General features: G+C 32.3%; 1 protein-coding gene across 1 annotated transcript; it reads right to left on the minus strand.

The window, feature by feature from the left end:
* Positions 1-1736: 1736 nt before the first annotated feature.
* On the minus strand, positions 1737-12363 carry LOC117934423 (homeobox protein knotted-1-like 6). The gene is made up of 5 exons (XM_034856100.1): positions 11952-12363; positions 11139-11258; positions 10910-11045; positions 2494-2732; positions 1737-2049 (listed from the first exon to the last, which is right to left on the minus strand). Exons 1-5 carry the CDS (start codon positions 12255-12257, stop codon positions 1891-1893), a joined length of 960 nt encoding a protein of 319 aa, XP_034711991.1. The 5' UTR covers positions 12258-12363; the 3' UTR covers positions 1737-1890.
* Between the last annotated feature and the right edge of the window lie 15264 nt (positions 12364-27627).

Raw genomic sequence — 27627 nt, forward strand, 5'->3', positions numbered from 1 at the left:
ATATTATGTTGTAGTGTGATTATTTATGTCTTTCACATTTAAGGGTGCAACTTCCCACCCTTAAGAGTTAATGGACACTCACATTGTTCTTAATATTCCTTCCCCTTTCTTTTTACTCTCGTATTCCATATTAGCTTTCATTGAACCTCTATATACTTCACTTCTTTCACTGATAAAAGTAATTCTAAACTTTTTGTCCACAAAGTCCCCCTATATCTCTTTTATCAATTATAATTATCATTTCATTCCTTTTATCAATCTCTCATACTCATTCAATCAATGTTTTTCTTACTACTATGGATTATCTTCGTTGTAAAGACAATTGTGTAGTCAATCATCACCAAGACTTCTAGTATAAATGCATAATCCTACATGAAAAAAATTTTTAAAAAATAATTTTCTTTTAGATTTAAAAAGAAAAAAAAGAAAGATTGTTTGAATGTATAGTGTCATACGTCCTTAAGAGTGTTTAATAGTATAATTCTAAAGGTCCTTAAAAGCATTTGGAACTATACTTCCAAATATATATATATATTAGAGTGTCTAGAGGTACAATTCTTGACACTTATAATATATAAGCATAGTTTCAAACATTCTAAAGATGTCTAGAAGTATGTTGTGAGACAATTGTAATCTATCTGACCTTGCAACTTCGAGACCCTTCATAACACCTTCTTCTTATTTAAACAAAAAAAATTGTAAAAAGCATACCTCTACACTTGCACCATCATTTAAGATTATTATTTGCTTATCTTATTTATACTCAAAACATGTGATTCTCTATTAATAAAACATGTCCTTTTGGAATAAAAGTGAGCACAAATTAGTTCATTTAGGTGTTGTTGCTAAAGTCATATTTTGGTTATTAATGAGACTTTTGAGTGTCTTATGTAGCAAAATAAGAGTTGACAACACATTATAAAGGATTAGACAAGTGAAAGAAGGATTAAGAAAGGAGAAAGAAGTATCAAAGAAAGATTTTGACAAGAATAAAGATTATATTATAATAGAAGATGTGGTGTTAGATTCAATTTGGCACAAGTAAGACTATATAGAATCATAATAATAGTCCAGTAATTGAATTAGAGCGATTTGATACAAGGTGTAAAATTTCGATACCTCAATTATGGTAAATAAATGTTTTAGTACTTCAATACTGGTATCTAAATATCTTGATACCAACACTTTCCATTACTACTAAACCTATATCAAAATTACAATGAAAGTGTCAAAATGCATTTCAACACTAGACTTCCAAATTTGATAGTGTTATAAAAACTCTTATTTTAGTTTTGTTCTATGATTTTGATTTCGTGGTTATTTTACATAGGTTTTACCATTAATATTTAGTTGGATTGATGATGTGGCATTGTAAGATCTTGCCACATGGATATGTTAATAGTGTAAATAGGTGATTGTTAGTTGAAATAGACATCCTGCATCTTTTGATCTTTGATCATTTGATTGAATTAAAACTTGAAATTTACTCTTCCTTCCAAATTTCTGTCATTCTCTGTCTCGACAACCGATTGACGATGAACTTGGAACTTCTTCCCAAGAACTTGATGAACTCTTCATGGTTGGGAAAATGGGTAAAGAGTGTCCCTCCAAGAGCATCTGGTACCGCTCAACTAAACATTTGAAAGAGCCCAAACTTCACTTCTGCTACACAAAACCAATATTTTCAGCTCTAAGTTTAGCAGTGGGAGCCCATTAGTTTCATCCCTACCATAAAATATGCCAGCAACTAGAACTTACGAAATAAATTAGGACATTGTCAGAAAAATAAGGTGGGTAAACATTTCATTTGGTATCAGCAAATTAAAGACCAAATTGAAGAATATACACCGGAACTACGGGAGAGAGAGAAGAGAGAGGGCTGCCACTGCATCACTCATTCATGAAAAATGGTCCATAAATACTGTCCATAACAGCAAATTGCATGTTCTCCGATGGCTTCCAGTGCCGTTTACGTTGGTTTATGAACCAGTTGTTTATCTGCTTCTGGTCCAGGCCTGTTGATTCAGCCAGTGCGATCTTGTCTTCCTCCTGCACATTTAAGCAAAGAGAAGTAAGATATTAATAACATTATGAACGGTCGGAATATTATACGCTAAACCCTAAACCCTAAACTTTAAATTGAACTACTTTTTTTTACGTTAGATGGAAGATGCCCAACCAGACACTTGTAAGAGTGTGAAATAAATTAGTAAAAGACATTGCAGTAACTGCTGATGACACTTGAGCTTCTGTTGCCCATTACTTAAATAAAGGTTCAGAAACTCGTACTAACGTAAAAATTCCCCTGGCCTACAAGTGAATTTGTTACAAGGGCTTAAAGTAACTCTGAAGAACATGCAAATGAGAAAGGGCAACAGCAGTAGCTAAACTTCAATTCTTTATGTCCCAAATTGATATAAGTTTGATGCTTAGGATATCCAGTACTCTATGACTTTGCTAAGGTTAAGGAAAATGCTTCAACCAAATTTTTACCGTTGGATATGGCCATTTGTAGTGAATATTCCACCAATCAAGAAGGGCTTGTCTTGCTTCCTTTGGTAGCTTTCCCTTCTTCTTTGTCTTCGAAAATTCATGCTTCAGGGTACTGATATAGCCACTATATTTACGCAATAGCTTATCCTTAAGCTCCTGATTTTCAGTAGTTTGAAGACATTCTTGTACCTCCACCTCTCCTCCACTTAAGTCCTCCTCTGATGACCCAGCTGCTTCGTCTGGCAAGACAGTGGAAATAAGCATGCAAAGAACTTAATCCCTAAGAATTTGATTTCAACTCTTCCAGATTCAATACAATAAACACATCTAAACATCAAACAAAATCATGCATGCATCATCAAGGGTCAAACAAGTAACAGATTTGGCGTATGCTGGTCTACATACAGGCAATATATCAGACATTGTTAAGATGCCGTACATATCATATGCCATAAGGTTAATTGTGAAAACCACTTTGTGTGACAAATATCAACAAAAACCAGAACAGGTTTACTCACTCCATTTGACAGGTATAAGGGACCAAAAAAAGTAGCATTGCATAACCTCAATTCGCCAATCAAACCTACCACCCACTCCAATAGTACTGTATTCCAACAATAAGAAAAACTTGACACAGATAACTATGGTTATCCCATTTAAATATCTTAGGCAACTCCATGCTAAGATTTCTAGAATGAAAACAGTAAATGAGAGCCTTTCTTTCAAAACTGAAACCCAAATAATAAGCACTATTTTATAATGGATTTCAGCGCCAATAAGTGTTTCTAAAGCCTAACTTGCTATAAGATGTTCCTACAATATAGATCAAGCATCAGCACCATCAACATTGAATGCTAGCTTGCTACAAGTGTTGTCAAAGTCTCACCTAAGTGCTCGGATGTGCTAGGCAGCTCCACCCCTAGTATGCAATAGACTTTGTGCTCCTCAAGTTTGTTGGCACATAGGTAAGCTAATTTTTCTAATCTTGTGGTGTATGCTCAGATATGGACCCAACACAAAACTTAGACTTTCATAAGAATTACTAAAAAATAACAATAATGAATTACATAATCTACAATATTAATAATTCTTTAAGTGTAAAATGGGGTCCAAGAAGTGAATTTTTTTTTTTTTACAATTAATTCTGAATTTGAAAGTGAAGAATAAATCCAGTATAAATGAAAAAAAAATATATAAATACATAAAATTAAAGTATTTCTAATTTCTAAAAGCTTGAATTTTGGCATTTCAAACTTCATCCATAAATTCAAAAGTAAGAAAAAAAATCATGATTATCAACTGAAGCTTATATTTCGTGTCAGAATTTTATTGTACAATGGAATCCACTGGGTGACTATTAGCAAATAGGGAGAGGAAAATCCAAACCAAACCCTACTAACCTTTTGGTAAACAGTGATCAAAGACCAAACCAACAAACAGTGTCCGCCAATCCATGGGCGCTTGGATGTGATGTATCAAAGAAAAGGGGTGGAATGGGTGTCCCACTTAGCAAATATATATATAATTAATAAATATAGAGTGAGGAACAGAGTAGAAGCGCCCATTGACAGGAGGTGTAGGCCCAATATTACCCAGAGGCAAAAAAAGATTCTGAAGGGTTCGTTATGTCGCTTCCCATCCAGTGGCGGTGGTGGTGGACGACTGGTGGTGTTGGCTTTGTTATGAGTACCGCCGAGTCAACATCAAAATATGGCAGAGGAGGATCAGGTAACCCGCAAGGCACGCACGCATCTCTGCTCCACGTCACATCCGCTCCAACTTCCGATGACTCGTGGCTTTTTCACGCAACACCCTCAACAGTGAGCTCAGTACCTCGCACGTCTCTCCACCCAAAACGTTGGGGAATGGAAAAGATTTTGCCAAGGCTGGCAGGATGAAACGGTGCCGTTTAATGCGATCCAGCAGAACATAGACAAATTTTTAATCCTCTCATCATTGCGTGGAAAAAATTCCACACTAAAATAAAGGAATTGGGTGCCATAGGATCCATTTACAACCCTTGGTAACATTTTCCCCACAAGATAAAAGTACCATACAGATGGAACAGCACACAGGTGAGGTCATTTCATGTGATGTGGGTTTAAGTCCACTCACATAAGTCTAGTCACTAACAAAAGAACATGCCTAGGGAGTAGGGTGAGGAGAGAGACTCCAATGGGCACCGCTCACAATAAATAAACGTTCCAGAACCGATCATATTACAGCGGTTGCGGTGGAAAAATGGGCATCTATGTCTGGTGCTTAAAAAAGCTGGCTCTCAGCGGCAACCGCGGGGGGTCCATGTGGTTTCCTTCCGCTCTAATTGGTTTTGGCCCTAATGCCCTTTCTAGGTTTATTACGTCCCCAGGATGCCCTGTTAACAGTTGCAAGGGTTAAAAGAAGCTAAAAATGGATTCTCAAAGTAAAAGAATTGGAAGAAGATATGGATGAAATATGAGAAGCCCATGCACAGGATATCTTAAGCTAGAAATGAAGCACAAAGGAATGATAGCGGACACATTGCCTGCAATTCAATCAGTGATCATAATAACTGGGAACTGCCAGCAGTTACAAAATAATAAGGTTCCACGATAACTACAGTTAAAGGCAAACTTCCTCTACTTCGCAATTGAAGACTACCAAGTGATAGGTGATCATCACTCTTCCTCTACTTTCACCTTGCCATGGAGACTCTTGGTCCAATGCATTATTTCCATGAAACCGAACCTACTTCGACCTTTTGTCTCTCTACCTATCACCTATAGAAATGCTAGATTGCAAACTTTGTTATAGTCTAGCTAGTTCCTATATGCTGAAACTTTTGACTCTACAAAGGCACTTTTCTCAGTGACTACATTCAATATATACAAGCCATGGTGCCTTTCTCGTGATCTAAAAAAGCCCCTACATTGTAGCTTGTGCTTTCCTCAATTTTGTTCCCTTTATCTTGTTGGGCAGATGCAGATTCAACTAGATGTCCATGAACATACACGGAACTACATAATGCCTAATTGAGTTTTTCTGTGTTACTCTATTTCTTGTTCAATCAAAAAGCGTTGTACTGAGCCTAAATATAAAGTTATACTGCTGCGTCTAATCTTGAGTGGGTTTCTCATCTCCTTCATAAAATTGGGTATGATATCTATATCCTGTAAGGTTCTTCTCAAATAATTGGTGCCACAGCTTACTGCTAATCCTGCGCTTAGTCAAGAACAAAGCAGGTGAAGGTCGGAAATTGCCATTTGCGACTCCAACACTCACAGCTGTTTGGTCCAAGCTCCTACTATGGTTGTCAACCTAATAGCTAGCTTAACAGGGCATAGAGCGCAGATATCATTAAATTTGACGACAGGGCTATCAGTGTAATCATCCATACTGATTATATATGTACTATTGTACTCTACATGTAGTCATCCATACTGATCATATATGTAGTCTATCAATTGAGACCTTGGAATCAAATGGAAGACACTGTTCAATGCAGCCTCAGAATATTTACAACTACCCCACCCAATCCAAGGCAGGAGTTGCATTGATTTCGTCATAAAAGTTACATTGCAACCTAGGGAAGTTGGACAGCAAGAATAGGAAATTATGTTAAATCTCAGGGCCTACCTCAATGAAAAACATCTTTATGAAAAAGAAAATCAAGGCAAATACTCACAGAAAATCAACAATGGAATCTTTTTTTTTTCAGTAATTTAAGTACTTGGCTGGAAATCATAGTGAAAAGGACAGTCATGCAAGAAGGACATACATGCATGATGCAAGTGAGGAATTTTCAAAAAGATATGTTTCTTTTTTTCTTTTCTTTTTTTCTTCCTGGATCTTTGGTTGAAACTTCAGATCTCACACTAACCGGAAAAGAAACCTTGGATGGAAAAGTATACTGCTAATCATGACAAGGATGAAAAATTACATATAGTAGATAGAGATTGAAGTTAAATAGAGTTTGTGACGTTAAACAGAGTTTTCATGTGCATGCACACTCAGGCGAGCGTTTCATTGTAAGACAAGGAGATTGTCATGGAATAGGAAAGGCCATGCAAGTTGACAAAGAACAATCCAGGAAATAACAGATATAATAAATGTGAGACTTGAAATTAAAAATTGGCCTACAAGCTCCTGTTCAGCTGATTAGTGTTTTGGCATGTTCAAGTCCTAAATCTAAAACCTGTGTAAGGAGGTTCTTCTCCATCCCAGAATCAAAAAGAGGGGAAAAAAGGTTAAAAAAGTGCACGCGAACAGCCCAAAGAAAATCCTGTACCCTTTACAAATGTTTGTCAAAATTTGGAAAAGAAAAAAGGCAGATTCCGATGTTTAAAAAACTGCAACAAGACTCAACCACTGTGTCAAAATACCTTACAAAGTAGTGAGTTCATTACCAGGACAGACAAATTAAAGCAATTCTCAATATTATGATGTCAATTAATACATAAATACATATGTACTCTCCAACTTGAGATTGAGAAGTATGCTTCCTCTAGCACAAAATCGTATTCTGAGAAAATGACTATAATGTTCTTACTGCATTCAGATCTATAGGAATTAAGGTAAACAGGATAAAGAAACCTGTGCGGCCAGCAGATACAACTACATAAGAACATAAATATTAAATATACACCTCCTGTAGTGGATGCTAAAGCCATTTGGTGGATAAGGATCTAACAAGCTGACAGGTAAAATTCATTCTTGTTCTAATGCATTACCTCTCTCACATGCATACACGTGGGGGAGGTTTCAAACTTAGACAGCAGAGAGAGCTTGAAAAACCGTTATTTCTGATGGAAATGCTGCACTCTCAGTTATCAAGGTCCATGTTGTCCTAAATTCTTCAATTTATCCAGGCACAAGATTTGGTACAATGGACTTAAGCACTCTATAGAAGATGCCAACTAGTTTGGAAATCTCTACTTCTGATATGACAGACCTCACTTAAAACCAAATTACACCCCAGCAACCACTCAATAATGAAATGCAAGCCCAATAATGGGACAAATATTCAAATTATACTTTATTCTATTATTGGATTACATACCAAGCTTAGATGATTGTGTAAAAGGAATAGACACAAAAACATTATCCAGGCTTATATATCTTCAGAAGAGTAGGAAAACATACCATAACATGTCATCTCATGGACCCAGATCTAAAGTATATCAATTGATGGAAAAAACATGAAATATGTAAAACTATCAAAGCCTATATTCATAGTACCATCAAGGCCATCCTCAATTCTGTGAAATATATTGCAGAAAATGTTTAAACATTTACACACCTCACATGGTGATGATATGCATCAGTAATATATGGATTCTATCACATTGAATTAAACAAATTACTTCATGTTCACATTCAGGTGCCAGAGCAATAAAAATGGTGATCAACAGAACTACTAATACGTGGTACATATGCCTCCTTCAGCAAACAAACGGGGGTAACACAATAACAAAGAAACGGTCTCAAATAGCAGCTGAACATTAATCTGGACAAGCAGATAATCAAAGTAAAAAAAAAACAAAGTACTTAAACGAAACACCAACTAAACAATTGTAGATATTCCAGTAGCCAACCCAAAGAAAGTTTTGTTTTTGGTGGTGCATCTACAGTACCCTATTGCCACAATGAGAGTTCAAAGCATCTAATTAATTAATTAAAAGGGACAAGACCCTACAAAAACTAACAGATGGAACACAAAAAAGCTCTTTCTGTATTTTATCTTTGTTGTTTAGTTTTGGAGGGAAAACTGAAGACTCATCTCTAATCATATGACAACAACTAAACTGATTAATGTCTTCACTTGACGTACTTTTATTAAAGTAATCAAACTTCTACTTTAATGTGTCACTAACCAGGTTTTTAATTATAATTATCTTCTCACATCTGAGACTGTTTTTTCCATACCAGTTACATAACTTCCACAGACCACAACGTGCAACCAGAAACAGCACACAGAAAAGCAGCTTTCTTTCAAAGTGACTCTTAAAATAGCTCAAGCCCATGCTATATCTGTAATCCAGAGGCCTTGACCATAAAATTTATTGATAAAGTAACAATTTTTGTAACAAATCCATCTGTACTTCGTACAAAAGCCTAAGGATTCAACTTATTTTATTGTACACATAACCTTAAAAGTATATAGTAGACCAACAGCAATTAAAGGGACCAAACTGGACATCGAGAAAGAAATCAGCACACCAGCACAAGCAAACACAATATCTTGGAAACCTAATTCTTGGTACTTGCCTCTGCTACAATATCACATGTTCATTATGAAATCTATTGAGGAATCTATTGTCCTTGAAGATGAGGATGAAGGATAAAAGGGACTTGCTTTCAGTTCATTTTTTAATTTTTGTTTTTCACTGTATGCAACAATTTCCAATATCTTTTTCTGGACAAAGGAACATTTTTCACACTTTCCTTTATCCCTGTTTGGCTGGCAGAATTAATCCAGCCCTAAGACCTTTCACAAAGTATATTTTTTCTCTCCCACCCACTGCATGCACAATAACTAGCGCTCTATTGAAACTAGAGAATTTTTTGCAGCCACCCAAACCAGACATGCATCATTGCAGAGCATTGCAATTATTGCCATAAAATAATCTAATCCCTTATACCAAGTTGGTTAAGAGCAACCAGCAGCATTAAGGATGAATATTTTTTTCTTTGTGCAGTTTGCACCATAAAATGAAAAAGTATTTAATGCATTAAAATATACAAAGTGACTAGTCAAGCCTACAACTTCATCTGTTTATTAATTTAAAATCCCCACGTACACCAATTTCTCTACAGAATTTTCCATGCCACATTGAACAACTCTTTTTTGTGTTTCTTCATAAAGGATCATTAAACTACAAAAGCACATCCCTTAAGGCAAATGAATTCCACAATTACATATCACTAATATATATAAAATGAAAACCAATCCAGTATGTTCTTAACCATGTAAATGAACATTTAAGAGGAACATCCAATGATAAAATAGAAAATAAAAATGTATTAAGTTAACATTCCCAAACAAATCCAAGAAAATAAGTTCCCAGATGTCACTGGGAATTAGAAAATGCAATGCATGCATTGGAAATATGATCATAATATTAAAAGCTTAAGTTCCCAAAGAATTACGCCAAGGTAAAACTCAACTTGATAATGAACCTTTCAAGACCCATGACTTTCTACAAACATTCTAGAACTAGGATTTAACCATCAACTGTTGCTTGCTCAAAATATTGATGAAGCCTATTTAAGAACTGAAGCTACAATCCCTAAGCTACCTCTCAAAACTTAACTTTTGAAGCAGCAAGAACACTCCCATCAAACAAGGCTTTTCATTTTTCTAATGATAATCTTCTCAGGGACCAACAACCAACATATTATCATGTAGATTACAAGCCAGAAGACAATTTCAAGAATGTAATATCCTATTAAGTCAGGATCAAGAATAGCAGACTTTTATTTCAATTTTTTTATTTTTATTCCTTATAGCAGCTTAAAAGATGAGAGTCCATCGAATGAAATATGTGATAAAACCTTCACTTGAGCTAATAGCATCCAGTGGCCCCCATCAAATCTATTCATTTAAAAAGCTTCTATTCCAATTTCATTTTGGAAAAACCTACCAGAAAAAAAAAAAAAAAAGAAAAAAAATCACAGGTTTTTGAAAACCGCACTGTGGTGCTCACATTGTAAAGATACTATTGGTCGTGCCATGACTGAAGCTCTGAAACGTCCAAATCACTGGAAATGTGATAAGAGTTTTCTCTCTAGTCCCAAACTTTTCCTGACATAAAAGGGCAAATATGACTGGAAACAACCAAGAACTGAGAAAGTAAAGAAAAGCTTCAGTACCCTAATACTGCAGAGACGCTGTACCAGGTTATATGACTTGGAGGTTTAGTATTGATTATTATAAAACGTTTACTATTCCTTGTAGAAACAAAAGCAACGGCAAGAAGATGAGATAGAAGTCCACAAACATTTCTTCCCATAAATAAATAAAACATTCCCACTTGTTCTCTTCTGGTACTGAAGTAATCACACTGTCCTTTGCAATATTAGGGTCTCTTTCATTTTAAAGCCAGGGCGTTCCTGGTTTGTATGTGAATACCATATCTGAAAACAGGTGAATCGATGGTTTTTGAAGGTGCAGGTTTAGTTCAGAACCAATCAGAGAACTTGACCTATGAAAGCAACAACTATTCTTCATGTGAGTTTTTTCCCTGCTAACGTGCGCTGGTTTGACCTTAACGTGCGCCAATAGATCATGCTTTTTATATGCGATCATGTAAGACCTACTTCAGAGGTAAAAATTTAATGCAAGAAATCACACAAGCACAAGAATCACTAAAATAAATACCAAAAAGAAAATGGAAAATAAAAAACTGTGATGAAGATGAGTGGTTGAGAGAGAGACCGGAAACGTAGCTTCTGGAAGCACCATTGCAGAGAGTATTGAGCTGCGTCTCTATGTTGTTCAGAAACGCGGTGGCTTCATCGAAAGGCCTGGCGAGATCCGATTTATATTTCACCAGTATATCGCAGTAGGTTTCCTAGAAAGAGAGAGAAAGTAAGGGAAAATAAACCATTTATCAAAATGAATCAGACAATCTCGAAACTTCGAAAATGAAAGAGGAAGCAACGACCATGAACTCATCCAGCTCGGGATCCGCACCCAAGCAAGTGGAAACGGCGTTTCTTCTGCAAAGCTCGCTTCCTCTCCGGATTTCTTCCAACAGATACGCAACCTCCGGTGGCGCTCCGACCTGAAAAATTAACCATCCTTCAAAGTTCATCAAACACAAACCGAAAGCTTAAAACGACGACGTTGATAAGAAAAACAGGCCATCAACACATGTAGAAGAAAATTTCAGAACAAATCAAAAGCAAACATGATGCCACAAATTGGCAGGAGCACATATTAGCTGTAAAGGAAACAACGCAAACACGGAAAGATGCTGTGTTTTCAGGTTTTACAGATCCAACTGAAACCACTGGTACATAACGTAACTGTAAGTAATCTGATAACGACCTTCTATATACCAACTGCAACCTATACGTGGATTCTAGAAGAAAAATATATATATATATAATTTTTTTAATTACGAAAAAAAATAACAGAATTGAACTGAAGCTGTTCAGATCACTCAGAGGCAGTAAATCGACTGTTTCACCCTTTTCTTCTTTGGAAAGCTTTACGCTCCGTTTGGTTGCTGAGAAAAGGTTGGCAAAGAAAAAATAATTTTTCTAACCAAAATGATCTCCACTCAGTTGACGCTAACGCGAGTTCTCCGCTCGGTTGAACGAGTTATTGATTTTTTTTTTTTTTTTTTTCTTATCAAAAACCAAACCAACACAAAAACATCGTCGTCAGACTCATACTTTCATTTTTCTCTCTCCTCTAGCACGCCACTTTTTCTAAGGAACCAAATGGAAAGCGGCCAAAAGAGTCGCTTTACCTTCTGGCACTCGATGTAAGCATGGAGAAGTTTAGGATAGAGAGGATGAGTAGCGATTTTGGCTCGAATAGCACTGGAAACCTCCTCTCCAGAACCTCCTCCCTGAATTTCAGCCACCATGGAAGCTGCATCAGAGACCACCAAAGACGACGCCGACAACAGCTGGTCGGATCCGAAGATCGGAAAAGGCGCGGGAGAATTAAAATTCGGGTAGTGAGACGGAGAAATCAGATTTTCCGGCGGAAATGGAGGCGGGTGGTGGTAATCGGAGGAGGAGGGAGAGTGGAGGCCGTACAGTTGGTCCATATGAGTAGAAGATCAGGTGTGGAGGAGACTGCTGAAAATAGTGAAAGGTGCCCGTTCTTCGTAATTCATACTTGATCTTAGTCACTGCGAAAATGGAAATGAGAGAGATGGAGAGATTTTAGGGTACCAACGAGAAGAAGCAGCTGATGAACGTGTATATTTTCACGCTCCTCCACAGCGCGTGCACATTAACATCACACTAGTGAATTTCCTTATTCATATTATAAAAGCCCATAATTCAGGCTAAAATTTTTATTTTTGTGAATTGCATTAGAATAAATTATTATTGGTTTAATTTTATTAGTTTATCCCAAAATATAAAATAAGAAGAAATTGGTTGGATTGTAATATTTCTAGTTAAAATATTTTTATTTATAGTGGTTTGGGGGAAAATTATTTATTAAGTGTTTCTTGATATAACATTAAAAGTTCGTTTAGTAATGACTCTAAAAAAACGTTTCTAGATTACGTTTAGTAGTGATTTTAATAAATGTTTTTAACACTTAGAAATTTTTATTTTTCAAGTATTAAAAATAATATAAACACTTACTATAATTACTATCAAATACACTCTTACTATTTTTTACACTTGAAAATTTATATAATTCAACTTTAAAAAATGTTAAAAGCGTTTCTAAAATCAATGTCAAATACAATTTAAAGCAATTTTTCAATACTATAAGAGTATGTTTCATAGTGATTCTTTAAAGTGCTTTTAACTTTTTCTAATAGTATCAAATTTTTATCTTCTAAGGATCAAAAAAACAAAAAACGTTTTCTAAAATCACTATTAAACTTTTCAGATTTTTAAAAGTATTTTTAAAATTTTGTCCAATACCTATTTTTTTTTTTTTCAAAAACTCTTTTTAGGTTAAAAGCATTTACTAAGATCACTGTTAAACAACTATTTTATATATGAATGAAGATTAAAAAATATTTTGATAGCATTTTTGAATATTTAAATTTTTTTTAGATAATTGCTTACATTAATTTTCAAAAATTTTAAATGTGATTTTCACAAATTTATAAAACATCTCATTTAAAAAATAAAAATAAATTTTTTTTCAAATATCACAAAACATTTTTAACTTATTTTAAATGAAATATAAGGTTATGTTTGATTTCGAAAATTTTTGAGATGATTATGGATATATCATATAACAAAAAAGTTTTATTTCTATCGGAATTATATGGTACTTAAAAAAAATTATTTATAAAGGAAAGGAATATAGAGTTAAAAGACATATCTTAAGTCGATGTTACGGTACAAACATAGTATCTATTTTGGATCACTAAAAATTGATATATTCTTCGTACATAATATGTGCCTAAATAGGAAAAAAAAAAAAAAAGCTCTTTTATCAATTAGATTGAAGGTAGGAGTATATATTGATTCAGAAAAATAATAATTTCGAAAGTTACAAAACAAATTGGAAACTTAATAAATGAGTTTCAATGACAACGACCCAGTGACTTGAAAAAAAATTTGAAGAAAAGACGAAGGAAAGAAAAAAAAAAGTGAGAAAAATAAATTTAAAATTTAAAATCAATAATTTATTTTTATATGCTTTTTAAAACTTATTTCACATATATTTTTTTTCTCTTTTATGTCAAGATTAAATAATTAAAAAATATTTAAAAAATTAACTAATTTTAATTATATTTTATTTTTACATATTTTTCACATAAAAACCAAACATAAATCAAGAATATAACTTGATTTTAATATATTTAAAAATGCTATTTAATGTTAGAAAATGCTTATTTTTTAATTAAAAAAATTACACATTCAGAAAAAATTTTAAATCACTTTTACAAAATTTTACTTCTAATTCATTGTTCATGAAATCAATTTTAAGAAAGTGGTATCAATAAAAGTACTTTTATCAAGGCATGTTCTTGGGAGTAAGCATGATGAGAATTGTATTTTACAACCAACTAGTCTTGAAAATTGGCCCAAGATCCTTATATCTTTTATATTTAAGCCCAAGACCTAATGAAAAGTAAAAATTAAGATGAATGATATTACTTTTTAGAATTTCTTGAAATGCGCTTGATTGTCAAAAATGAAAAAAAACAATGGGCTTCCCACTTCTCTTTCATTTCTCTCTCAAACTTTATTCACTTTACATTTCTTTCACATATTAATTGGTGGGACCATGTAAATTAATTTCTAATTAAGGAAGTGTCACTATTTCCACCAATTATTTTTCTCTCAAAAAAAATATTGGAAATCAATGGTTAAAAATTTTTTTTACTACATTTTTCAAGTAAATATTTTTTATACACCTCATAATTTTTTTTCAAACTTACAAAAATACAATAAATATTTTTTAAACGCCTTAAAAATAGTATTATTCTTTTTATCTAATATATATATATATATATATATATATATATATATATATATATATATATATATATATATATAATATATATATATAAAAGTTATTTTTTATATAAATATCTTTAAGGTTATAGACAATTATTTGAATATTTTCTCTATTTTATGGATGATACATAGATATTGTCTTAATATATTCTTTTATAACATGATCATCTTTTAACTAATGGTGATAATTAATTTTTAATTGAATAATATATTATAATTTAATAATTTGAAAAATATTAAAATACTCTTTTAAATATGGAATAGATGTGAACTTGACATGGTTTAAATTCTTAAAACACGATGTCATCAAATCAAGCAAATGTATCATAATTTTCTCTTTTTTTTTTTTTTTCCTCATGCATGATTTCACAAAAAAGATAGTACCTAAATATTGTGATTAATTTTCTTTTACATGGGATGTAAATGTACTAAAAAAAATTGTTAAAACTACTCAAACGAAATATGCAATTACAAATTTTGGATGATGAAATTAAAAAATTCAAATTGTAACAATTTTTAGGTGAAGGATCGTGTGGGGGAAAAATGTCTAATCCTTATGTGACAAAAAAAAAAAGGTTTAGAGTTGATTGAAATCTTACATAGAAGGTAGCCTTATAGACCCCTCGTACAGTTAGTATTTTTGTCTTATATAATTAATACATTTGTCTTGTATAGTGAATATAACACTCTTGTATAGTAGTGCAAATTTCATATACAATTCGTGGATGACAAAAAAAAAATAAAGAAGTGATTCAAAATTGATTAAAATATTTCACAAATGATAACCTTGTACACTTAGTACATTTCTTTTGTATAGTTAGTGCAACACAATTGTACAATGATGCAATACATCCCTTTTAAGTTATGTGTCTACGTAGATATGTTAACCATATTTCTAATGATTTGACTGAGAAAATGGTGGATGAATTAGGACTAATTTTTTTTCCCTAAACATTATTACTAGGGAAAGTATCGGAATTTTCATGTAGGAGTTAAATAAAGTGCATGACATGGGTATGTAATCCATGAGTGACAAGGAAAATGAAGAAGTGATTCAGAATTAATTAAAATCTTTCACAAATAGTAGTCTTGTACACCTTTATGCACTTAGTACACCCTTATGCACTTAGTACATTTCCCTTATACAATTAGTGTAATACCATTGTACAATAACGCAATATATCCCTCCTAAGTAATGTGTTAACGTACGTGTGTTAACCATATTTCTAATGGTTTAGCTAAGAAGATGGTAAATGAATTATGGTTAAATTTTTTTCCTCAAACATCATTACTGGGGAAAGTATCGGAATTTCTATATAAGAGTTAAATAAAGTGCATAATATGGGCATGCAATTCATGGGTGACAAGGAAGATAAATGAGTGGTTTAAAATTGATTAAAATATTTTACAAATGGTAATATTTTATACCCCTTGTACATTTAGTGCATTTCCCTTATATAATTAGTGAATACCTTTCTACAATGATACAAATTAAATATTTCAGTAGTTTGATTAAGAAAAAGAGCAGAAAACTTAAATCCAATTTTTTTTGTGAACATATTATATTTTTGTGAAAAAAAAATACAATGGACCGATTCATTTATTTAGTTGTGAACATATTATATATATATATATATATATATATTATTAAAAATAACTAATAGAAAAAATAAAAAAGAATAATCAATAAATAAAATTTAATTCTTTTTATTATTTTCATACAAAAAATAGTATTAAACAAGGTATTCGGTTTTCATTTTTATAAATAATTTTATTTTTTTAATTAAACATATTTTAAAAAAGAGACAATATAGAAAAAAAATTATTTTTAAAAATAAAAGAAATAAAAACCAAAAAAATATTTTAAAACCAAACTCAAATAAAATATGGGTAAATATATCATTCAACCCTTTAATATGAGAAAATTTTGATTGTATTAATATAATTCATTTTTAAATACGAAAACATTTTAATTGGATATTAAAAATGAAAACTCTTCATCCATCCTCTTTTTTTTTTTTTTTTTTTAATTTCAATAAAATTTCAATTAAGTCAAATTATTAAGAAAATTTCTTAATAAACAAATTTGCAACATTGCATATAACTTATTACCAAAAGTCTATGTTCAAAAAATTATTAAAATAAAGAAGGAAGAAGATTAAAAAAAATTAATTTTTTTATTTTATAATAGTAAAAAAATAAACTTTAAAATACTTTTTTAGTATAAAAGAAAAAATAGTAAATATATTTATTTTAAATAGTGTTTTAATCATTAAATTATTTACTTCTAAAATGTAAAAGATAATTTTTATTCATTTAAATTAATATTTTTTTTCAAAAGTATTTTCCAAAATAGTCTTTGAATCATTAATATAATTTTTGTTTAGAAAATAATGCTGATTTTTCAATTATTTTTAAAAGAGTTTAAAAAAAAATTAAATCATGGAGAATTTTATGGAAGTGACATATAAAGAATGGTGGTATAAAGACAAAAATGATGGGTGTAAGTCAAAAGGGTATTTTAATTCTTATAATCAATTATGAGTGTTTGAAGGACTTTTTATTAATTATTAAAGCCAAATGGGTGTAAAACCCGATTCTCCCTAATTATATTCATCACAATTGGTCATTGCTATCAAATTTATACCTAAAATTGTGTTGTATGTAAATGGTTATAAGAAGGAAAGGGGATTTTGTTTAATGCTTCAAATCTTAAGATTTTTTTTTTTTTTTTTTTTTAAAAAAAGCATAGAGAAAATAGAAAAGTATATTGTGACTTTCTTTTATATACAACAAAGGGAGAGTATGAGCCACAAGATAAAATTTACTTTCAAAATTTAAAATAGTAAGGGTATGGTTAGGAACCGTTTTTTTTTTTTTTTTTTTTTATAACAAAAAATACAAAAACACTTTTTTGATAATTTTTTATTTTCCATTCTTAAGAATAGAAAATAAAATATTTTTATAAAATATTTTTTTTATTATTTTCTATTGTTTTATTTGTTTTCTTATTACTATTTTAATAAATAATTATATAAATACATAGAATAATTAAAAATAAAACGCTAAATATAAAAAAAATTAAAACATATTTTAAAAATATTAAAAACAAGTTAAAAGCATTTTAAGTTTTTAAACAAACTTTTATTCTACAAAAATTAGAAAACAGTTTTCAAAAACTATTTTTCAGAATTATTTTAAAAAAACAGTTACTAAACATACCCTTAACTTTTCATATAAAAAAATAATACAAAAACATTAAAAAAATCAAAAGAAAATGCACGACAAATTTTCTTAAAAATAAAAAACACCCATTATGTCATTAAAAAAAATAATTAATTAAAATATATCTTATAATTTATTTTCAAAAATAGAAAACAAAATTTTGGCATGATTGCTATTAGTGGAAATAATTTTGAGTAGGGTTTATCGACATTTCTATATATGGAGAAGTTATTGATATGGTCTAATGTGGGTCCCTTTTTTTTGGTCTATTTAAAGACTACTAGCGTGTGAATGGAGTGAGCATAGAATGAAGGGTCATAGTTTACAATATCATATGGAATACAATAACATTATACCAAATAATTAATTGACCAAAAATGATTGTTTATTGATTTGGGTTGCATTTTAATAGTAGAAAACCAATGAAAACGTGATTCAAATCTAAACAAAACTCTTTTTCTGCCCAAGGAATTCATTCTCCAACAGCCCTGCCTTTTTAAAAACCATATGAACTTTGATTCTAGTCAAGTGGGTCAGCCCTAGCTTCTTCTGATGGGCTCCATTTCTTTTGGGCCTGCTACGAATTAGAGCCATTGGATGTATCCACGAGGGCTCGATTGGCCCAATTGTACCAAGGTTTATTAAGGGCATGTTTGGTAGTTATATTTGAAAATAGTTTTTAAAAATTGTATTACGATGTTTTACGACATAAAAGTTTGTTTGAAAATTTAAAATATTTTAAAATAATTTTTTATATGTAATATTTTATTTTTAATCATTCTACATGTTTGTATAATTATTTTTTAAAAATAACTTTAAAAAAATAAATGAAAATAAGAGAAAACAGTTAAAATATGTTATTTGAAAATATCATATTTTTTGTTCTTAAGAGCATAAAACAAAATTTTGTTTTTGATTGTTAAACGTGTTTTTTTTTAAGAATAGAAAACTGTTATCGAAAGGACATGTTTGGTAATTATTTTTGTAAAACAAAAGTTGTTTAAAAACCTAAAATGTTTTTAACTTGCTTTTAAAAATAATTTTTTTGTACATAGTATTTTATTTTAAATTATTCTGAAAGTTTGTACAATTATTTTTTAAAACAATTATAAAAAAAATGAAAATATCGGAAGATATGTTCTCTAAAAAGTATTGTGTCTTCTATTTATTTATTTTTAAAAAATAGAAATTGTTATTGAAAAGGTTAGGTTGGATAATTGTTTTCAAAAACAATTTTATACTTTTTAGTTTTTACCATAAAAAAGAAAGAAAAAAAATTGTGTAATAGTTAAAAAACATAAAACTTTCTAAAACTAGAAAATAATTTTAAAATTAATTGTTTTTAAAATAAACAAAATTATTAAAAAAAATAAAAATAAAAATGAAACGAACCCGTGGCTGAGAGAAGCTACGATAGGGAGTTCCTGGTGCTGAGAACAGAGAGAAGAGGTTTCTGGTGTTCAGAACACAAAGACGCAGAAGAGATCGGTCTTTCAGGTTAGGGTTTTTCTATCATGTTTTTCCTTTCTTCTTTCATTGTTTCTGTCCCATTTTTTCGGCTTCCTCATGAAGATTTTTTCTGGTTTCGAGATTTTCTCTGTTTTGATTTTCTAGGGTTTTTTTTTTTTTTTTTTGCGTTTGATTTGTGTGTATTTTGTTTGCAATGTTAGACGAATCTGGCTTCTGAGGCTTTGAAGGTGGGGTCCTCCAGATCGGCGGAGGCATGGACAAGCTTGGGGCCTGGCATGGTTGTTTAGCGGGTAGGAAAGGAACGAAAGGCAACGAAAATGGGTTCTGCAAAGGCGTTTACGTGGGTGTTTTAGAGAGAGAAAGGAGGGAAAGGTGAGAGCCTTGGAATATGTCGGATGGAGGACTCTGTGTCTGAGAGAGAGATTTGAGTGCGCGTATTTGTGACTTGTGAGTAGACCATTCAAAATGCTTTAGTCCAAGGCATCCTCAAACACGTTCAGAAGTAAAAATTAGGACAAGATGGTTATCTGGCCAATGCAATGGATGAGACAGGTTAGGCTTGGATTTTCCAATTTTGGAGCTACTTATTTTTAAAAAATACAAAAAAAAAGGTAAACTAATAACATTATTTTTTAAAATAATATAAATTCCTTTATCGGAACAATTTTTAAAATTTTTTTGCCTTTAAAAACTATTTTTTAAAACATGTTGTAAACACTCCTATTTTTAAAAAATAACAAAAAAAAAATTATTTTTTGTTCTTTATTTTAAAAACAAGTTTTAAAAACCATATTAGAAAAAAGAAGCTATATTTACTTATTTTTAAAATATTATTTTAAAAAATAATTATATAAATATAAAAAATGATTAAAAATAAAAGGGAGAATTGTGTTTTGGGCCCAAAAATTAACAAATGGTCCATATATCTAATAAAATTAATAGAAAGACTATGAGATATTAACTGACCAATATACCCTTCATTATTTCCAAGTCAGATGGTTGTAAATTAAAGTGGTTTCAAAGGTGTTAAACTTGAAATGCCATGTCATCTGACTGAAAAATCTCAAATAAATGGCAAAAAGGGTCACCACCCTCTTACCCCTTTCTCTCCCTCCGTAAACACCATGGTTAAAGATGAAGCCAACTATGAATGTCCCCCAATTGTGCAGCCGAGGATTGTGAGCAACTCAGAAAAGCCTTCGCATGTATATGATCATCATCATTCCCAAATCGAAATGAGGGTGGGTGTGAATTAAATTTTCTGACATTTTGATTTCATCATGTTGGTTCCTTTGATGATGTGATGGATGTTTGTTTACAAGGTTTGAGGAAAGACATTTGTTTTGATCTCGTGTTGGGGTGTTCTTAAAAAATTTTGAACTTAATAACAACGTGTTTTAGGGTGCAAGGTGGGGTATAAATGAGGCTTTGATCATATCCATCTTGCCTCATACGAATGAAGCACAAGCTAAGTAAATGAAAGAAACTTTCAGTTAATTTGTCGGAAAAGATCTCCTAAAAATGGCATTTCAACTGTTTGAAAATTCCTCACTTTATAATCTGGTTGTTGGGTTTATATTCTAGAGAATAAATGGGTATGGTGTAGACGGTGAGCTGTGGGGACTAGTTAGTGCACTTATGATGAATAGGAAACTAAATTGGGTTTCATTTTCCCCCTTTTCATTGAGCCATGACATTAGGAAGTGGTTAACCGGCCTATATGCACTCGTTAAGTTGTACCTAGGTCGATTTCCTGCAACTGTACAAGGCATTTACACTAAGTGTACAAGGCCAATGTACTAAATGTACAAGGTTGTACAAGAGCGTGTATCTTAAGGGTTTTCAAGTGATTTTAAAGAACTTACTCATTTACTTTTTCCAATCGTCGGGGACATTCCTCACACATATTGCTTGAATGGTGCCTCATTGCACGCATTTTATCTGATAGCTACCATGTTAATTCATTCTATTAGCTCCCCTACTAATGATGCATATGAAGCGAAACGAGACTTAACTTTTTCCTCATTTTCCCTTATCCATGAGAGTGGAAGCATTGTTTTCCCACCCATATGCACTTGTTCGGTCATCCCTATTATGGATTTCTCCAACTGTACAAGGCATTTACACTAAGTGTACAAGGCCAATGTGCTAACTGTACAAGGATAGCTAACTTGAAGGATTTCAAGTGATTTTCCAAAAATTTGTTGCCCATTTCTTTTTTCATAAGGGGACATTCCTCGTACTCCCTCCTCATTTCCCTTCGTACACATTCATCGAAATGTGCTAGCACACTAATGATGAATGAGAACCTAAATTGGGTTTTATTTTCCCCCTTTTCACTGAGCCATTACATTGGCAAGTGGTTAACCCGCCCATTTACACTCATTCAGTTGTAGCTATGTCGGATTTCTCCAACTGTACAAGGCATTTACACTAAGTGTACAAGGCTACCCAACTTGAAGGATTTCAAACGATTTTTGAAAAATTCTTTGCTCATTTCCATTTTCATAGGGGGATTTTCCTCGTACTCCTTCATCATTTACCTTCGTACACATTCATTGGAATGTGCTAGCACACTTATGATGAATGAAAACCTAAATTGGGTTTCATTTTCCCCTTTTTCACTGAGCCATGACATTGGCAAGTGGTTATCCCACCCATTTACACTCATTCAGTTGTAGCTATGTCAGATTTCTCCAACTGTGCAAGGCATTTACACTAAGTGTACAAAGCCAATGTGCTAGTTGTACAAGGGTGTACAAGGCTACCTAACATGAAGGATTTCAAATGATTTTCGAAAAATTCTTTGCTCATTTATTTTTTCATAGGGGGACATTCCTCGTACTCCCTCCTCATTTCCCTTCGTACACATTCATTGGAATGTGCTAACACACTTATGATGAATGAGAACCTAAATTGGGTTTCATTTTCCCCCTTTTCATTGAGCCATGACATTGGCAAGTGGTTATCTCGCCCATTTGCACTCATTAAGTTGTAGCTATGTCGGATTTCTCCAACTGTACAAGGCATTTACACTAAGTGTACAAGGCCAATGTGCTAACTGTACAAGGGTGTACAAGGCTACCTAACTTGAAGGATTTCAAACGATTTTCGAAAAATTCTTTGCTCATTTCTTTTTTCATAGGGGGACATTCCTCATACTCCGTCCTAATTTCCATTCGTACACATTCTTTGGAATGTGCTAGCACACTTATGATGAATGGGAACCTAAATTGGGTTTCATTTTCCCCCTTTTCACTAAGCCATTACATTGGCAAGTGGTTATCCCGCCATTTACACTCATTCAGTTGTAGTTATGTCGGATTTTTCCAACTGTACAAGGCATTTACACTAAGTGTACAAGGCCAATGTGCTAACTGTACAAGGGTGTACAAGGTTACCTAATTTGAAGGATTTCAAACGATTTTCGAAAAATTCTTTACTCATTTCTTTTTTCATAGGAGGACATTCCTCGTACTCCTTCCTCATTTCCCTTCGTACACATTCATTGGAATGTGCTAGCACACTTATGATGAATGGGAATCTAAATTGGGTTTTATTTTCCCCATTTTCACTGAGCCATTACATTGGCAAGTGGTTAACCCGCCCATTTACACTCATTCAGTTGTAGTTATGTCGGATTTCTCCAACTGTACAAGGCATTTACACTAAGTGTACAAGGCCAATGTGCTAACTGTACAAAGGTGTACAAGGCTACCTAATTTGAAGGATTTCAAATGATTCTCGAAAAAATCTTTGCTCATTTCTTTAAAGCAATATTCTTTCAAACCTCCCTTCTTCCTATGTTCATCCTCCTTACCTTCGATGTCACATAATGTTGCCTACTATGACAAACTAATTTCGAGTGACGTAGTATCTTCAAAATGCCTTGATTTATGTAAGTGTTGTATGTGTGCATAAAAAAGGGTAAGAAAACATCCAAGTTGTGACAGTATGCCATATTAATTTATTATGAGTCAGTTATTGCTACTGTTTCAAGGCACCTTGGAGGATGCGAGACTGACTTTACCCTCTTTGTTTTGTTCGCTTTCAGATTGAATTTTTTGTTTGAAAGACCGAGAACTTTGATGAGTTGATGGTTGCTACAACTGAGGAAAGGGAAATTGGAGACTACAAGGAACAAAACTGAATTAATATGTTCTGATCATACTTGTGTTAGGAGTTTTTAATTAAATATAAACAACAAAAAAATATCAATTGATATACATAATTCATAATGTTTTTTGAATTATTACCATTACTTAAGTCTTGACATAATGGATATGTTGATCAATTAGTTGTTGTATTTATAATCTTGAAAATTTATCCGAATGCATTATATAACCATACTATAATTGGATATAATTGGAATGACCCCTTCCATATATGGTTGCATAATTGAAGTAACTCGTAGCCTTTGTGTGAGGGCAGTGATAACTTTCGAATGGTGCCTTGTATTATCCCCTTCACCGGCCCTGTGTCAGGCTCTTCGGACATGGATCCAAGGCAAATCACATTGAAAACTTAAAAAGCCATGTCATTTCAACTACCAATTAGTAGTTCATAATTTAACCCCATATAATGCAAAACCACAGTCATAAAATATTGACTCTCTAAGATGCAACCAACTATGTGAGAGAGAATGAGTGGGGCTACTCGACCGGTTCATGACCGGTCCACGACTGACACTCGACCGGTCAGATGTAACCGATCGACCAGTTACCTCTATGGACGACCGGTTGCTCATACCCTCGCCTGTAACAACCGATGAGATGGATCGGTTGAAAGCTAGAGGTTTTACTTTAACTTCATACATATTATTGGTCCATGTTTCCGCAAGTTTAACTTTTGGGGCACAATGATCAGAAAAAGTGTATAGAAGGCATAACTTAGCTTACAAAATTACCAGGATTGTTCAATAAATACCTGAATACTCTCATTTGGATCTTCACTTCACTTGTTATCTTGGAGTGAAAATGGTATTTGAAGGATAGCATTAAATTGGTTAAACAAATTTTTTGAAAACCATATTATCTTGTTGGTCCAAATTAAGTGCTCAATTAAAAAAAGTTTTTTTTAAAAGAAGTGCTTAACCAAAGTAGAAAATGTGGTGCAGGTCTATGTACTATGTAGTTTATATGTCATCAAAGGTTCATGGCTTTCAATAATTTATTTTTATTAATTTTTTTTATTTGTATAAGTTAATATTCTTTTTCTTGTGTTATAATTATTTAGCACCCACATAATTTTTTTTCACATACTTATTGTTTTGATTTTGGAAACAAATAGTTCAAAATATTACATTTGAAATTCTATATTTTCTTTTATTTTTAAATTTTTTATTTTGAGGGTTTTTTATTTTTTCTAATATTCCCAACCCTTTTCCATGGTTGGAATAAATATAACAAAATAAAATAATGGAAATTCATTTCATTTCCTATTAAATACCCCTTTATAATTTGTAAAATAAATCAAATTTAGGACTTCTTTGTTGTATGTCTATAGTGGGCCATAAAAATAATTTTCCTTTTGAAGTTATGTCACATTGTATACTACTTTTGAATAATTTTGATTAGTATCATGTTTGAGTTTTATAAACAATGAAAAAAAAAAAACATCCATTATCAAAAAGATAAATAAAAAAAAAAACTACCAACATCTCATTATCACGATTTTGATTATTGTGATGATATCCTATCAACCTTTGATCATCGATCCTTATTGGTTATTAGATCTTTAGATCTTTATAGATATTTAATTATTGCGAATAATTCAATTTTCCTTACCATTTTAAACTTACAAAATTGAGAAATCTTATTAGATTAAAAAATATTTTGTTTTACTTTCTTAATAGTAACTTCTAGGAACCAGCCATAATCCAAAATTGGGTGTTACTCGCCTCTGTTCCCTGTCCCATGGAGGTGCAGCATGGAGTTACTAACAGGCAATTACAAATTGCTAGTATACCCCCCAAGAAAAGAAAAAAACAAAAAACATATTGGTTATTTCTAAGCTAGAACATGATGGGCAAATCCCATTATCTTCAACCCTTTTAACATGGTCATGGATAGATAGATGGTACATGCTAAATGCATGCCTGCATAACTCAATTAATCATACAAAATGATGTAGAACTGTACAAAGCTAAAATTTATAATCATTTTGATATATAATTACACTTGGGCTCACACAGAGTTGTGAAAGAATTAGGTTCCCTTTCCCTTTTTAGATAATATGAAGATACAAAAACTTTCTACCAACCTCAAATCATTCAACAAGATCACATTATGGATAAGAGCAATGAAGAGTTGGGACTCCTATTAGATAATAATTTAGATACTAATTCTCTAAAATACAACCATGCTCCACATAAATAGATCCGATCAGCTTTTTTTCCATCTTCTATTAGCCACAATATGATTTTTATTTCTCCAACTTTACCAAAGAAGCCTTCAATCCAAACTTTAAGATAAGCTTTCAATAAACCAAGCTTTTGAATAACCTTCCAACCAATGACTTGGGCCACACTCCACCACTTCCTTATAGTCCCAAAATCAGGTGCTGAAAGCCACAAGTTCCTAAAGCTAGAAAGGTTAAGGTTCCCCTTATACTTTTGCTTTAGATGTGTTCAAAGCTTTAATTACTTTTAAGTTATCATGACCATCACACTTCATGATTATCACCAACGAAGGACACTAACAACTTTCACCACAACATGACATATAGTAAGCCTTATCCATTAACATTGAGATTAGCAAATTGTTTGAACTAGGATTCTTAACAGAAAATGAGGTTGACCACTTAGATGCTTAGTTGTCCATGTTGGAGAGGGGAGTACAAAATATTGAAGATTGATAAGGAAATGGAAAGTATAGTAGTAGTCTCCAGAAAGACTCTTAAAATTTAAAAATCAGAAAAACAAAAAACAAAAAATCTTAAAGAACTTAAAGACTTGGCTTTTTAAAAAATCTCACCACAACATGATTTTTGGGTAGTCATCCATGTGTCACTAACCATACATTATCATGCCACAACTAATAAATCAATCAAAAGATAAGTCTATACAGTATATATATATATATATATATATATATATATATATATATATATATATATATATATATATATATGATAATGCACACAACTAGTAACTCGATCAATAGATGAGTATATATAGTATATCCTAGTTTGAAAGTTATGTTTCATGTTTCGGTAATTCATAACTGAAAATTAAATATTGAATACTAAAAAAAGCTTGAACCTTCACTTTTGAAAGCACAAGCTAAAATTTATAATCATTTGTTGAACTACCTTGTTAATAGTTGAATCATGATGAAATGTCCTCAAACTTTTCTTGGATATTCTGTATGACCTCCCTAGGACTGGAAGAATCCGCCAAGCAACCAATGAAACCCTCTGAAAATAAATTTTCCATGAACAAAGGCTGTAAAGAATCAAAGAATTTCAAGACCTCATTGGGACCTTTCTCAGAGACAATGGATGTGACAATTTCATTGACCAAAGATTGCAACACATCTCCAATATAATCAAAATGAGGAGGTAAGACAGTCTACATCTATGGAATGGACCTGAGTTTTCCCATAAGCGCCTCGACCCAAATGACTAGTACGAAGTGCGACACTCAACATTTAAAAAAAAACACTTAACAGAGAAAAAACATGAGAAGAAAACATAACACGTACACATATTATAAACAGAAGGCTGCTAAGTCTTGCCCCATTCCACATATGTCAATGAGAGGGGTTTAGGTGGAACCAAAAGGAAACGTATAATTCACATAAGACAAAAGAAATCATATATATATAGTCAAGTGAAATATAGAGGAAACATAGACAATTGAAACAAAGATGACAATGATTTGCATCTACGTATGCTAATCCTAAATATCTCTCGTTCCGCCAACAATAAAATAAACGAGGGGGTCTCGCTGGTATTAAGGCTGAAGAGGTGGTGGTGGAAACACGGATCGGAGGTAAGCCATCATGTCCTCATGTTGACTCTCCTGGCGATCAAGCCTCTGGAGAATATGCTCAAACGTAGCCTGCTGTTGATCCATGCGATCCTCAATACTCTGAAATCTCTGCTGCATACACTGGAATTGCTCAATGAAGCCTGTCTGATAATGATCCATGCGATCCTCCATAGAGTAGAATCGTGTATCGTTGACAACTGCAAGCTCCTCCATTCGAGTGCCAAGTGAGCTAATCTGAGCACCTAAATCCATCCAAGGCGTCTGACTAGGGCCATATGGAGCTTGATGAG

Source organism: Vitis riparia, chromosome 17 (assembly GCF_004353265.1).
Source record: "Vitis riparia cultivar Riparia Gloire de Montpellier isolate 1030 chromosome 17, EGFV_Vit.rip_1.0, whole genome shotgun sequence".
In the NCBI taxonomy this organism is placed as follows: domain Eukaryota; kingdom Viridiplantae; phylum Streptophyta; class Magnoliopsida; order Vitales; family Vitaceae; genus Vitis; species Vitis riparia.

Excerpts from the sequence above, each read along its gene's own strand:
- LOC117934423 (XM_034856100.1), bottom strand. The coding sequence starts at position 12,257 with ATGGACCAACTGTACGGCCTCCACTCTCCCTCCTCCTCCGATTACCAC. Across the intron at positions 11,259-11,951 it reads CTTACATCGAGTGCCAGAAG|GTCGGAGCGCCACCGGAGGT; the intron begins GTAAAGCGACTC and ends TTAATTTTTCAG. Across the intron at positions 2,733-10,909 it reads TTCCAGAAGCTACGTTTCCG|ACGAAGCAGCTGGGTCATCA; the intron begins GTCTCTCTCTCA and ends CTGTCTTGCCAG.